The sequence below is a fragment of the Myotis nattereri genome (genome assembly GCF_964212035.1).
Source record: "Myotis nattereri genome assembly, chromosome: 18".
NCBI classification, from domain to species: domain Eukaryota; kingdom Metazoa; phylum Chordata; class Mammalia; order Chiroptera; family Vespertilionidae; genus Myotis; species Myotis nattereri.
This window is the reverse complement of record NC_138093.1, coordinates 27,988,991-28,003,640: the sequence shown is the minus strand read 5'-3', so window position 1 is coordinate 28,003,640 and position 14,650 is coordinate 27,988,991. Positions and strand designations below refer to the sequence as shown.

General features: G+C 45.0%; 1 protein-coding gene across 1 annotated transcript in view; it reads left to right on the top strand.

The window, feature by feature from the left end:
• Nucleotides 1-14,650, top strand: part of PROX1 (prospero homeobox 1) — a gene marked incomplete at its 3' end in the record, with an annotated part of 39,867 nt that overhangs the window by 12,793 nt on the left and 12,424 nt on the right. The window contains exon 3 of the mRNA XM_081111899.1: nucleotides 3,515-3,709. Coding sequence (XP_080968025.1) covers nucleotides 3,515-3,709 — 195 coding nt within the window. The remainder of the gene's footprint in view (nucleotides 1-3,514; nucleotides 3,710-14,650) is intronic.

Genomic DNA, 14,650 nt, shown 5'->3' with positions numbered 1-14,650 from the left:
GACAGTCATGTATAGAAAGGGAAAGGGTAGTCCAGGCAAGGTGTTCCAGAAACTTTGTAGAAAACAATGGCAGAGCCTTCTTGAGTTTCTTTCATATTAAGGAAAATACAGAATTTGAATGTTGACAATGTGGATATTTATTTGCAAGGCTGGAGTAACTACTTATTTCTCTCTATATAAATACACAACCCAAAATCTGATATCTGTCTGGATTTAAGAAACCACTACGGAACTGAGAGATGGCTAGGCATTGGGGAAAGGACCTTAAAGTTTTATAAGAAATAAAATCCACATCAGATATCTTGAAAAGATCTATTCAGGTGTCTATAGACCAAGTAACACTGTCACAAAGACACAAGATACTTCATTATGGCCACATTCATCTAACAGAAAACTGCAAACTCTAGGAAATGTCCCTTTACAAATCATAAAGTCATATCATCTCCGTCATCAGAAGTTAGTTTTGTGAGTAAGATCCAGGAGAAACAAGACAAGCAGAAACTATTTTGTTTCATGAATAAAGTGGAGCCCAGGAATCATCAAAGACACAGCTGAGTGACGGCCCTAGGCTGCATTAATCCCCTGACCAGCTCCAGGCCCAGCCAGGGTGACACACCCTCCTTTGTCATGTCCCTTAGGGATGGATACAGTGAGTAGCTCTCCACAAGTGACTTCCCTCTGGGTAGGAGGGGAATGCTTTTAAATTGCCTTGGAAAGGAAAAGGAAGGGGCAATCCCGTACAATTCAGAGACGTGCGTTTGGTGAGAGAAGTTCTCCAGGGATGGTGTGTTCGAAGGATGAAACCAGGGCTCACTTAGTTTAACCCCAAGAGCAAGAATTGAAACAGTTCTATGTTCTCACAGAGTCCCACTAAGTGCCCTCACCGTGGCACTTAGCCAGACAAAAAGCTCAGCTCATCGGGGCTTCGGATCCTTTGAGAAGGGCAAGGGGGCGAATGTGAGAGAGATGCCAAGGGCCAATGGGTGCTGATTTTAATGTACAAACTAATAACTCTTAGACCACTAAGTACAACAGATTCAGTGTCATTTTAGCTTTGAAGAACAGACGCTCACGGCTTTTCAAGCCGCAGTGTTAAATGATGTATCTCATTCCCTCCACCCCTTGAGTCAACTGCTGCCTAGCCAGATTAAGGTGTCAGATTGATTTGTTTTATACATCTTTTGACCATGCTCATTGAATATTTAGGAAGTTTCTTCAGCCCATATTGAGGCTGAGATGTCCCGTGGGAAGCATTAATCAAAGTCACAGGGACTCGTACACTGTGGAAACACAGCCCCTTTATTGTAGCGATTAGTTTTTGCAGTAATACATTAACACACTACAGAGCTTTCCTTTAGAGAACAATTGATCCTTTTCTTGTCAGCCACTACAGCACGGGGGACATTAATTCTTTAAAGTTTAACACTTTTTCTCCCCCAAATTGAATATCTGGAGAAGGGGCCTGCCTTTGCCTTTAGCCAGCCACCAAAACCGCACAAATGTCCGTTCGCTTCTAGCCGAGGGAGGACCCGGTTCTTCAAGCTGCTGTGCCGGTCATTTCACTTGTCTCGTGTTTGGGGAGTCTGTTGTTTTTGCCCATTCTTCCTCTCTGTTATTTACATTCTCTAACAATAAGCCTTAAATCTCCCTTTATGTCCCATTCCTAAATAATAGCAAGTGCACTTACTTTTTTGTCCTCCCCATTAGGTCATTCATGACCATTCTAGAAAAAAAAAATGCCCTTCTATTTTTTTTCCTCTACAGTACTCTTGTCCATATGAGACAATGTCTTGTAACAATGCAGAAGCCTAATCTCCATGTCAAAGCTATTTTCATTCCCCAGTGCACAGCCTGCTATCATTTTGTAATGTTTTGTTTCTTATTCTAAAAGAATTAAAAAGGAACAGTAAGCCGTCACGGGGGCCTGTAGTCCTTATCTCAGTGTCTGGAAATTTGGACAGTGTATTTTACTGCTGAGATAAAATGGAAAGAACTCCAAGTTCAGCAAATCGTAATGGGTTTAAGTTCTATTGAAATCGGCGACCAGAAGATCAGATAACGGGGGTCCTTCAGTTGTCTTTTTAATCGGGTTCCCCACAAGGCTGAATAGAGACAGAGCAGACACACAGAGTGAAAATATAATTCTTGGATAGGTTAAGTACATGTTTGAACTCTTGCAAGCAGAAGCGATTTGCTGATGACTTAATCATTTTCTGGTCAATTATCTGTAAGGGCCCTTGCAACTCCATGGCAATTATGATGCAAGTTGGCCTTTTGGGAGAAACAGCAGTCTTCCTGCTTCTGTTTCCTTGTGACTTCCATTCTCTGCCATAAATTTTCATTCATTTATTATCTTTGCTAGGCTGGGAACGACTTTCTGTGTAGTAATTACAGCCCCGATACACACTTTAGCTGTCATCTTCTTGGGAGTCTGGATGTCCTCATGGCCAGTGTTTGATAAGTGGTCTTTGTTGATTTTTGATGAATGTATATCTTTTTCTGGGGGGCCCAGGCAAGGGGGTGCCTGTGATGACAAAAGGCAGGGGTTGCCTGTCAGCCTGCCTGATAGAAAGCTATGGATTTATTGGCTTTGACTTGGCAAGTTGAGAGGCAGCTGTCCTTTACGTGAACGGAGGGCTGTCAATGAGGATGGTGTCATCTGTAGTGAAGCCAGCAAGACATCTTCATTTAAAAGGTCATCTAGAAACCTTGGTAAACAAAGTTTTAAAGCTGAATCATGTTATGGTAACTTGGCATTTCAAACAAATGATGTCATAAAGATTCCGCCTGTGCCATCTGTTGTACCTACTCTTAACCACACCTTCCGGATAGCATGGCCTCCATTGGAAGGGGTCTTCTCCAATGCCGGCTGTAGGGAGTGTGTGAACAGGTACGATGGTTTCACCAGATGGCACCAGACACGAGTACCACGTGGAAACAATAAGTGGAATCATTGGAGGATGGCCATGGGGGTCACCCATTCCCAAAATATCAAGCAAATGGAGGCCTCCTCCTCCTCCTCCTTTGTGTGAAAGCCATTTTCCAGCATTGAACGAGGCTGTCGTGTGATGACACAATCTCTCATAAAAAAAAAAAAAAGTCAAGCTAATGGCGAAGTCTTTGGCTCATCATCTCTGGTACTTGGAAGTAATAACTCTTCCCAGGGTTCCATGTGTTGAATGAATTTCCATAAGAAATATACAAATGCAAGTTATGTTCCTGAAAGATGGACAGTGTTTAAAGGAAGCTTCAGGAAAATCAGATTGAGAATGTGGATTTTAAAAATCTGAAATGTGGAAGGTCGTGATGTGATTTCCATCGTTCATAGGTTTTATAATCTCCTGTTAGTATATCCTTGCTCCAGCCTCTCTTGCCATCTTTTCGGTGGAATTAAAAACATTCCTTTCTGAGTAAGGGGGTGAGGGGGGGGGACTTAAAAAATGCTTTGAATGCTTCAAGAATAAATGAAGAAAATGGCAGAGTTCTTATCCCTTTCAATTTTTAAATTTAACAGTTCAACAGATGCATTACCTCTCAGCTCATCAAGTGGTTTAGCAATTTCCGTGAGTTTTACTACATTCAGATGGAGAAGTACGCGCGTCAGGCCATCAACGATGGAGTCACCAGCACTGAAGAGCTGTCTATAACCAGAGACTGTGAGCTGTACAGGGCTCTGAACATGCACTACAATAAAGCGAATGACTTTGAGGTAGGAACTCCTCTTTATCTTTTGGTCATCTCCCCTTTCTTTGTTTAAAGTGTATTTTCTTCAGAAATGTCCCTCAGTCTGTTTTTGTGTTGGTATTTCATGGAAACACCCCTCCCCCCCCCAGTGGGTAAGCGGTAGAGCAACAGTGAGGAGCACTCCCCCCACCCATGGTTCCCATCAGAGTCCTAGGGACCTGACCCGCCTCTATTTTCTTTCCCACGGCCGGCTCTGCTGCTTCCCATTTGACCATGGGAACAGGGAACTGGAGAATCCAAAGAAAATGGCAGCGAGAAACATACAGTGTGGTCTCTTCTCAGAGAAGAGGTCCCTGCCCCAGTAGGCCTTTTCCACATTTAGGTCTGGCATGTCGATTGAGCTGAAAATATGTGATGTGCAATGAATGGCAATAGCAAAAGTTGTTGTCTAAGAAAGTATAGAAATGCCGATGGGGGAGAGATTCCATGGTTTCTAACTTTGATCAGCATTTATTCCCTTTATGGAAGAAATGGTATGAGAGTTTGCTAAGTGCATGTTCTAAGCTATCCATCAACATCTTTTTTTGTTTGGCTTCTATGTTTGTTGTTTGGGGAGGAGGCGCTTGTGTGTGTATTTTGCGTACGGGTCACTTCACAAGCATGTTGCTCTGTGTTTAGACACTCTTATACACACTTACGTATGTACAACAGACATATTGTAGAGACACACAAAGCAGTATACACAATCCCCAGCAAGCAATTCTATGCAACAGTAAAATATAGGTGGCTCTGAGTAAGGCTTTTTTTTTTACTGGTTAACGTGGTGTCTCAGCAGAGTTTTTCATTGCAACACGATGACTATGAGAAAACACTAACGAATCTCCCAGTACTCACAAAGGCATTTTGCTGAGCCCTGCTGGCTGAGGCAACAATCGCTGGAAGTGGGAATGCGGGAGAGTTCCACAGGCCACGCCCCCTGATGTGAGAGTAGATAGGCCATGGCTTGACCAAGATACTCCTTTTCTTATATTACCTCAAGGATAGGATATGAATGTTTTCTCCCTCACCTTCTCATGCAGAGATCTTAGATTAATAATCTTGCTTTCCTCACATAGCTAGCTAGATACTACCCAGAAATACCCAGGAAGGTCTCAACTTCAAAGGAGAGAGGGACACCTTGGTCTGGCCTGCCCACCACTGCCCACACTCCATTCCTTTTCGGGCCCTTCTCCCACTGGTCTAAGCAGTGCAGACCGATTATGGTGGCTTAGAAAGAACTGACTGGGGAAGCTTTGAAGTGGGGAAGTCGTGGTTTTTGCCTTGAAAATGTGCATGCTTATACTACAAGCTGCCCCTTTATCTTTGCTATCCGAGACCAATGGAGGTTGCTTGCCACTGCTGTGATAAACAACCTTGTCCTTGGGCTGGACATATTAAAAGTGAGGATCCTTGTCCTGCTCCCCAACTTTAAAGTCTGTCATCACCGGGCACTGGTTTATGCACCAACAGATTTCTCCTAAAGCTAAAGGTTTTTAAAAATCTCAAGAACTTCATTTACACACACACACGCACACACACACACCCCTTTCTGGCAAGTCCGTTGCCCTAAACTTTAAGCTCTGAGAATCTGACTGTGTGCTGATGAACTCTTTATAGTTTATTAGGACAAATATTCACTTAGTGGCATGCATCAAGCTTCAAACCAGAATCGCCCACAATCCCTGGGAGAGTTCTGCATTTTAGTTGTGTAACACACTCGAGAGACCAAATCCTGACAGCACACATTAGGATTTTTTGTGTCGTTTAAACCTTACCTGGTTAGAATTTAATCCCCTGCTCACAGCACAAAGACCAAAATGACACCAACAGGGGACGGCTGGCATGAAGAGATACCCAACAAGCTGCTCCATTTAGCATCATCTAAATCCTCCTTTAATATGATTAACATCTGATATTTCTCTCTTTCTGAATCATATCCACTCCCAGCCAGGCCACCTCTCCTTTATCTGCAGTGTCTATTTTCAGACCGCCTCAGCGCAAGGAGTATGGGGCCTGGGAGTCATTTTGTCACTTCCCATGTGACTTCGGACAAGTTATTGGTCTATTTTGAGTCTTATTCTTCTTTCGGTAAAACTAGGCTCTTTCTGGAAGTGTGGTGACAAGGTAGCAGGAGTCTGGATCCCGCCCTGCCCCCTCCACTCACAGGCTCACGCGTTCACATGCGCGCGCGCACCCACCGCCACACAGGGACCTAACATCACCCAACAGTTTTTCATTTCACCTCTCCGTTTTGGCGCATGTGCTTGCAAAAGCTTCAGATAAGACGATCCTTTCCTTTCTGTGCCCGTGTGCGTGGAGGTCAGTGCTTAAGTGAGATGCTTAAGAAGCCACCGGTCTTATCACAGTAGCTTTACCCGTGTGGGCCCCGGCTGTGAGCCCGGGGTGGACCCAGCACTTGGAGCCGAATACCTCAGCTGAGTGGGTGCCCACTGCCTGACTTCGGCATTGAAGTTTCTACTCTTAGACTGAGTGCAATGAGTCTGTAGTCTACTATGAACAAGAGAAGAGGATGGCAAAGTAGAGAACGGTACACCGTGTCTCTTCCTGAATTTTTAAGCATGTAGAGGGACTCTGAAGTTGTGTCTGCATGATGCCCAAAGATCCTGTCAATTCAAAGGAGTATATTAACCCAACAGAGTACTAGCTGGTCCAATAATAAAACATTTTACTGACTGCATTTTAAATTTCTCAGTCAGTTGTTGGCAGCAATAATAAAACGGCTAACATTTATTGACTGTCTAGGATACTCTTCTAAGTGTTTTACCACGATTACTTAATGTGAGCAGTAATAATCATAATGTGGATATTAAGATAAGAAAAACTTCAGTTTGCCTAAAGATTTAGACTGTTTTTAAAGGAATTCTAAGTGGGAAGGGACAGGTAGAGGCAGGGGTAGAGAGGGTTATGAGATGAGAGAAAATGAGGCTAATGTTTTCCCCCTTCGCTAGACTCTCTTCTCCTTCGTTCTGTTCTCCTTCTCGTCTTTTTTTTTTCCCCCCCCCCAGCTCTCTGCTCCATCTCTGCCTCTGTCACTCTGAGCACCATCCCCCTTCAGCCCCTGCTGCTGATGGCTCTCAGAGCAGATGGGGAAGGTTTATCACTAGCAAAGAGGGAGTGGCTTGAATCTCTCTCCCCTTCTAGACCCTGCATTTCCTGGCCTTTATGAGTCAGGACCTTCTGAGTGACAGGAGAGTGGTTCTGCCTTTTGTATCAATTTACACAATTGCCGAGATTCTTGGCAGAGCATTCAGACTTAGGGTGGTGAGAGCTTGAGAAGACCCAGGGGATGTGGAAGAAGACGCTGAAGGGGGTGGGGAGGGTGTGACAAGAACTATACTTTTGGTTTGTGCTAAAGCCCAGGAAGCTGGCCACGCGGTGTGGAGTGGGGCTCTCGCTCCGAACCCCCGAACGCGAGTTTGCTAAAGTGTGCGGAAGAGGGGTGTTCAGTTACAAGTGCATCCTTCACTCCTACTTCTCACATTTAATGAGACTGGCAATAATAAGTTTGTCTTTCCAGGTGTTATGGTATATATTTCTATGCTTCATTTTCACTTCACTTTGAAGAGCTTCCAATTTTTTTTTTTTTTTTTTTTTTTTTTTTTATGGGAAGGGAAAAGGGAGGTTTGGGATTCTGTCCCAGTTTTTAAATCATACTGACACTTTTGACTTTAGGGGCATATGAGTTGGATTTTATTGCTTTTTTGTTGCTCTCACAACTGTGGCTGGAAAGAAGGCAATGATCGCTGTCAATTTCCAAGGCTGGTTTACAGGTTTGGGCAAAGAACGCAACTAAGCCACTGACCTGTGTAAGTCACTAAGATGAATCACACTAGCTAAGGGGCCCAAAGGCCTACCTACCACCCTACTCTGGTTCCATTACCTCGGCCGGCTACGTGATGTGGTACAGCTAAGAAAGGCAGAATGGCCCAAAGACTGGGAGCCTAGAGATGGTCTTGTGTGCACACTGACCAACACCTTCATCCAGATAGATAATCCTGACTTGGGGGGCATGGGAGTTGGAGGTTTTTGCTTTTTTGTTTCCCTCTGCCCCGCCCTGTGGTCAGCCAGGCGTCCCACTTAGGCCCATGCGTGCCTACCTGTCTCTCTGTAGGCAGGGCCCTAGTTCCCAGGAAGAGTGATTGAGTGCCCTTGCCCTCCCTGAAGACCCAGGTTTTTGGATGGAAAGTTTAAAAATAAATAGAAGGGGAATTTGATTCATTGATTAGCTGGTGTATAAATGCCATTTCTTAAGATCCTAACATCTCACTGGGCAGATGATCCATCCTTAAGCCTGGGGTCTGGTTTTTTCCTGGAGTCACATGACAGGCAAGGAGAAGACTTCTGCAGACCCCTTTCTGTGCTTTCTGACTTCACTCTTAGAAAGAGAAAATAAAGCAGTACCCCTTACATCCACCCCACTCCCCCCACACACTCCCAAACACAGGCCCATTGGAATCCACACACAGACTGTAGTCTCTCCACCATGCCTAGCCCCATCCCAACCCGCCTCACTCTCAACACGGCACACATGGAAGAAGATCGCATGTATTTGGAGATCTGTCGTTCATGTCACCGTCTCTTTAAAGTAAAATGAGGACAGGTGGATTTAGGAAGCTCTTCCCTCTGCTCCAAATAGATATTTAAATATGAGGATCGTTTGGAGCACTGGCACATGAGTGAGAACCTTTCACTGCTCTTGCAGTCTTTTGGCCTCAAAGCCGCTGAGCTGTTTAAATGATCGCGCAACACACTATTGGTGGGTGGCGGGGAGGCAAAGAAACGCTTACTATTTCTTTCCTTGCCAGCCCCACTACTGACAAGCCAAATTGATCTCTTAAGAGACGAAATGGATGTTCTCCAAATATACGTACACACACATGGCTGTCTGGGAACCTATTCCTTGTACAGAATGATCGCCTGAAATGTGAAGGAGAGAGCAGTAAAGACCCCGGAGGTGTAAGTGGGTGGGGGGTGGGGGAGGGGCAGAGGTGGGATTGTGTGCATGCAGGGAGCTTCATTTTTGCACCGCCCGTCCTTCTGGAATTCAAGGTGTTGATCAGTATAATGAAACCGGTCCATTGATTTACCATCTATTTGGGAATGTCATCGCATTTTTAGCTCCCCGTGTCTTTTTTTGTCATTGGGTTACATTCAAGCACAGTAAGATCAACTTGAAAACCTCCTTACTCAACAGCTTTATTAGTTATAGCATTCCATGACCTTTCTCAACATTCTTAAAGAAAAAGATACAGTGGAATGTCGCTTTACTTTGCTTATTGTCCTTTGTTGTGGCGAACAAAGCGTTTTCTACAGTGGCTATAGCACATAATTATACAGCTTTCAATGGCAGTGTCTTGGCACCTATCAGAGTTCAGAGGAGCCTTTAGAAAAAAAAAAAAAAAGATGTTTTGTGGCAGCCTAGGGAGGGTCTCATCTTTCCTTCAGAAAATAGTTCAAGGCTCTTCTGTCAAGCTTCCCTACTTAGAGCTTTTTCTCCTCCTGCTTCATAAAGTTTAAAGCGGATTCAGTGGAGTTCTATGATCTATTTCTTTTGAAAGATTGTTCCTCGGCACAGAGAGGGCCTTTGACTTCAAGAGTTCACAGATTCATGTCTTTAGGTATCATATGTCTGACCTTATCAGTTACTCCATTTAATGTCGGAGAAAAAGTCTCAACTCTTTGTGTTGGTCTGTTTTGCCTCTGTGAAATGATTTGGTGAAAAGACCATCCTTTTTAACACACCACTGAGAGGCCGTTTCGGCTGCAACCTGCCCTGTGGCTTTTCTCTCTTTAAAAAAAAAAAAAATGTCCTTGTGTTTTGTGTATGGATGAGTTCACAGTGAGAATAGAATTATACAAGGGCAGGCGCACACACAAAAAAATCTTTTGCTTCCCTCCCGCCCCTCCTCCCCCCCCCCCCCCGTGATCTATTGGCTCTCTTGGTGGCTGTACCCCAACAGGCGAAGCCATTTAGCAAACACAGAGGCGGCAGCCGTGGCGCTGGGGCAGCAGTGGGTTTTCCCTTGCTGCGACCTACCCCTAAGGCCTTCGTAATTAATTGTCCTTCAGAGATGAGGAAAGTTCAGAGACAGCTTGGAGTGATGCCTATTGTCTGTCAGCTCTCCTTGCTTAGGCTCTTTCTCTTGGTCCCACAAAGGGTTATCCATGGCGGGGAGGGGGCAAGTCCTCAGCTGAGAGCCTCTGGTGGTGGTTGGAGCTTTCAGTGGGATGTTAGCGTTGTGTTCGGCCCATCCTGGGTTAAATGTCTGAAGACGTTCTATCAAGCTTTCAAAAACGAGCCTGTTTATTTGGTCTCGAGTAAGCAAACTCATTTAGCGAACCCAAGTTTGCTCCAAACTCTGCGATCCCTTTTCACGTGGCAGATAACATGGACATCAAATTGCCTCGTTCCCCGCTCCCACCCCTGATTTTATTTCACTTTAACTGTTTGGGTCTTTCTCAGACACAGAGCAGAGCTTTTCACAATCATTCACTCACTCATGTCTCTTAACCACCTCAGTTATAAATTTGCAAGAATAAGTATTTTTGCAAACATTCTTTTTGGTTCTTGAAAGTCGATTATTCCAGTTTAAAAATAACGTTTCACCTTCAGGGATTGCCTTAAGCCAACCTTCAGTGCTGTTTGCTAACATGACATAAAACAAATACAAGCTGGTCCCCTCCCCCCTTTGGGCTGAGACACAAAATTAAGACGCAGTGTGGAGACAGCTACTTGAGAAGTAAAGGAAAAGGAGAACCACTAATGATGATCAGGCTACTGTTCCTGGTAAATAGAATGAAGCCAAGAAAAACAAATACAATCATTTTTCCAAGAGGCACTTAACCGAGCACATGAGAAAGGATTAAGCTCACTTCGCTGTAGCGTCCACTGCGACTTCAAGGCTGAAGGGGCCCAGATTTCGAGGCAATCTCTAAAGGGGCCCACAGGATGGCCAGATCCTGTCCCCGTAGCTCTCTGAAAACACTTCCACTACAGACCTTTTGGTGTTTAAAGAGAACCCATCTGTGGAAGTTGACACAACAAATATAGTCATACCAAAAAGTGGGGTCATAAAAAATTAAAGTTATTCTTATGAATCTTTCATTAGAAGCAATGAAAAGGGACACTATTGGTCTAAGTCCTTTGTGCTCCAAACCCTTCTTCCGGGCTCTGGGCCATTGTTCTTTCAGCTCCTCAAACAGACTTTCACTTTCAAGCTGACAAAAGTCACTTAGAAGCCAGACAGCTGTACTAACACACCCACCTCACGGAGCAGCAGCCAGGGGCAGGTGACGGGGCCCAGAGACCGTTCAGAGCGGCCTGTGTTGCTTTGGTACTCACCTGGAGAGGGACCATTTATTGCTAATTTGTGTCCCCAACCCCCTGAAGTTCCCCAAGATGTTTCCTGCATTTTCTTTACAACATGAAACATGGACATCCATGATAATATTTATACCTCGGGTTGCATGGCCTGGATCTGATTCGTAAAAGTTGGAGCACAGAACTTAGCAGAAGGCAGAGGGAGTTTGACTCAAAACTCCTTTGATTTCTCCCCTGGCTTCTCTCTGTTCAGCCTTTTCCAACCAGTCCAAATCTCTCTTCAGCTTTTCCGTTTCTGCTGCCTCATCCCAGGAGTGGCTGGGATTGCCTGAAAACACCCACCAGCAGTGAGAACAAGCCTCGCCTTAGGATTTAAGATGTGGTTAGAGATAGACAGGTCGCCCTGCCTGCCTCCTAGGCCTCAGGGCAGCAGCGCCAGGGGCCATGGAGAGTCCTCCCTGTGTGTGTATTACAGGCCCTCCCTCCCCTGTCACCTTGTGTACAGTCTGGTCTGTGACACTGATGGTGATTATGTCATTATTTTGCTCTGGGGGCCCTGGCACATCTGCAGAGCCCAAGCACATCTTCTTTGTTGCGCTGGCAGACGTCCCACACCACAAATGCTTCATTAGCCCTGCTGCTGGCCTCCTTGCCAGACGCGAGTGCCCAAATGTGGGCTCCTTTTTGCTCCGCTCTTTTGTGTAGCTGATGATCATGCATTCATCTTCCCAGTTCTTCCCCATTCCCCTCGACTTCTGAACTCCAGATGTCCCAGTTTTCTTGCCCAAATCACTCGAAAGTTTACACCCTGAGAAACAAGGAGCAAAAAAAAAAAAAACACCCCACAAAAAACAAAAACCTCCTTGCTCCTTAACCCGTCTTCACCCCTACCCACCTCCCCACTTTCCAGCCGCCCAGTGAATGGGGTCTTTGAATAGCTCCCCAATGTGTGGACTGACGTTTTCCCACTTGCAATTTGAACAGATACCAAGTGGTTGCTCCCAATAGGATGGTAGGTAAGGTTGGAATTCGGACTTAATAGGTATTACTTATTCTGTGTATGCCTTTCTCCGCCACCCCTTCTCTCTCCTTGGCTCCTTTATTTGCTTCAGCGCACAGCCTCATTGTACCAGTCTTCAGAAAGCGGTCCGAACTGGGAATAGAGCAAAGATTCTTCATGCCTCGCTGTGCATGTGATAGTCGGCTGAAGGTTCCTTTTCTCTGAATGGAATCGTCTTCTCCCCTCTGCCCCCAACCGTCGTGCCCTGCCTGTTCCTTCTGCTGTCACCACCTCCCCAGCCCCCGACGATGACCTATTATTAGATATTGAATGTGATTAACAGTGGGCTGTTTTGGAAACAAGCTAAAACATTTCTCTGAAGTTTGACTGTATTTAACGGAGCCAGCACTTTAGAGAAGGTGTAATGGTTCCAACATTAACTGCAGTAAATGTTAGAGCTCCATATCTGGGGCTGTGGTGGGTTCTCTGTAATTGGTATGTTTTACTTCCTCCTTAAAATGGAATTAATTGACCTGTGTTAGCGTATTATGAGCAGCTTTCCCCACAGAGAATTTAAGCAGTTTTTTGTCCCCCAACCACGCCAACATGGCCTGTTTCAATGTCTCTGTCTTTGGGTAAAACATCGATTTTAGCTTTACACCCAAAGGAGTAAGTTCATATATTTTTAGCCAACATGGTCAGACCACTGTCCAGAATTCTAATGCAGACTCCTAGGTTGAAGACCCTGGAGAAGATTAAAGAGCATTTCTCCCGAGGAGTGAGTTGCCATCTTGTGCAGTTTCCTGGGTTTCCCTGTCGCTGAGCCCTGTTCTGAATATTAGGAACCATCCAGCTGAGAAAATGAGGAGAGAGGTGGGCAGATCAGCAGGCCACCAGCCCTGGGCAGGGAGCGTGTTGGGAGAGTCTGGTACCTGTCATTGACTGAATCATTTTCAAAAGTCTCAGGATGTCCCCACAACATTCCCAACTTCCCATTATTGGATCATTATGGTTTTATTACCCACAGGTTTATTTAAACCTTTGCAGGCCTAGCCCCGTTCTCAGACTATACCACTCCTCAAGATAATAATTCTCTAAATTTATTACCCGCTGAGAAAATAGTATCTTCTTTTTTATGGCTCGTAAGTGATTTCCCTGGAACTCCGAAGGGATAGCCCTTGTTATAATATCCTAGGATTTGTGGACAGGGCTGTGGCCATGTTCTCCATTTCCTTTCTGATTTTATAGACTTTGATCATTACTGCCTCTTAATCTTCATCTCTGCAGATGAAGGAGCGCTAATCCTTTTTAAAAGTCTAATCTCATACAGTTAGTGGGCTGCCCCTGGTCGTTTCAGCGGCCCTCTGTAATGCTTCAGCGTGACTGTGTTTTCCCATTGACAGTTACAGTTAGGAGACCATCGAGCCGAGTTCCAGGTGTGGAACTGCACCTCACCGACACACCCAGGGGGGCTTTTTTTATTGCCCCAGAAGTTCATCCTGAGAAGTTGGATTTCTTGAGCAGCTTCTCAGAGGCACTTATTGGTGAAAAGAGCCTACAGACCAGTGTATGGAACTCTTGACAAGTATTCTGGCAAATCTGATTGTGTCTACAGGACCTATTCAGCCAAATAAGCAGTGGGCAGATCCACCGTGCTGCCCAGATGTTTGCAGTGTTTTTGTAGATAAAGTATAGAAGCGTTTGACATCCTGAAGACCCAGCCTTATCCTTAGGCTCTAGTCTGTAAAAATGGCAGCCTAAAGGAAAAGAATGCTCTGGTCTCTAAATTATATTCTCAGGAAGGAAACAGAAACTTTACTTACAAGTAGATGTTATTTTATGTAAAAGCATCACCTTGAAATCGTAGAAAGGAAATCCTTTGGAGAGGCCACGGCCAGTGGTCCTGGGCTGATAGTGTAAAATTTAAAAGATCATGGCTTCTGGAAACAGTCCCTGAGTTCAAATTCCAACTCTGCCACTTCCCAGCAGTGAACGCTTAGCAAGTGTCCTCCCCTCTCTGTGCCTCAGTTTCCTCATCTATAAAATGGGGAAGACCTTAGCATCTGCCTCATAGAGCTGTCCTGAGAATTAAATGAGTACATGTGACTTTATTAGCACAGAGTAAGTGCTGTATAAGCATTTGTTTTTATTCATCTGTCCAGCCAAATGAAAGTTACCTTGTCCAATTATTGCATCATTTCCTGCTGACCCGAAATAGGAAAACAAACAAATGAGCAAACAGAGAGTTCTCATCAGAACTGGGACAAAGAGTCAATGCAAAACTGGTTTAAAAAAGAGAAAGTGATCTCTCTGCCCCAAGTGTGGCTGTGAAGGTGGCACCAACCTGGATCAGAACTGGAGTCATAGGTCCCAGGTGAGAAGGGTACCACGGAAGGAGCACCCGATTGGAGGGTCTGCCTCAGGAGGCTCTACTTTGCTCACCCATAAAGTGATGAGATTAAACACAGAGCTAGGATCTAGGTCTGAAATTCTGTGATTTGAGGATAGAAGGCCTTCTGCATTCCCTAAGTAAATCCTTGGGGTGATGCAAAGCTTTAGGCAGTGACTGTGGATCACCTGGGAAT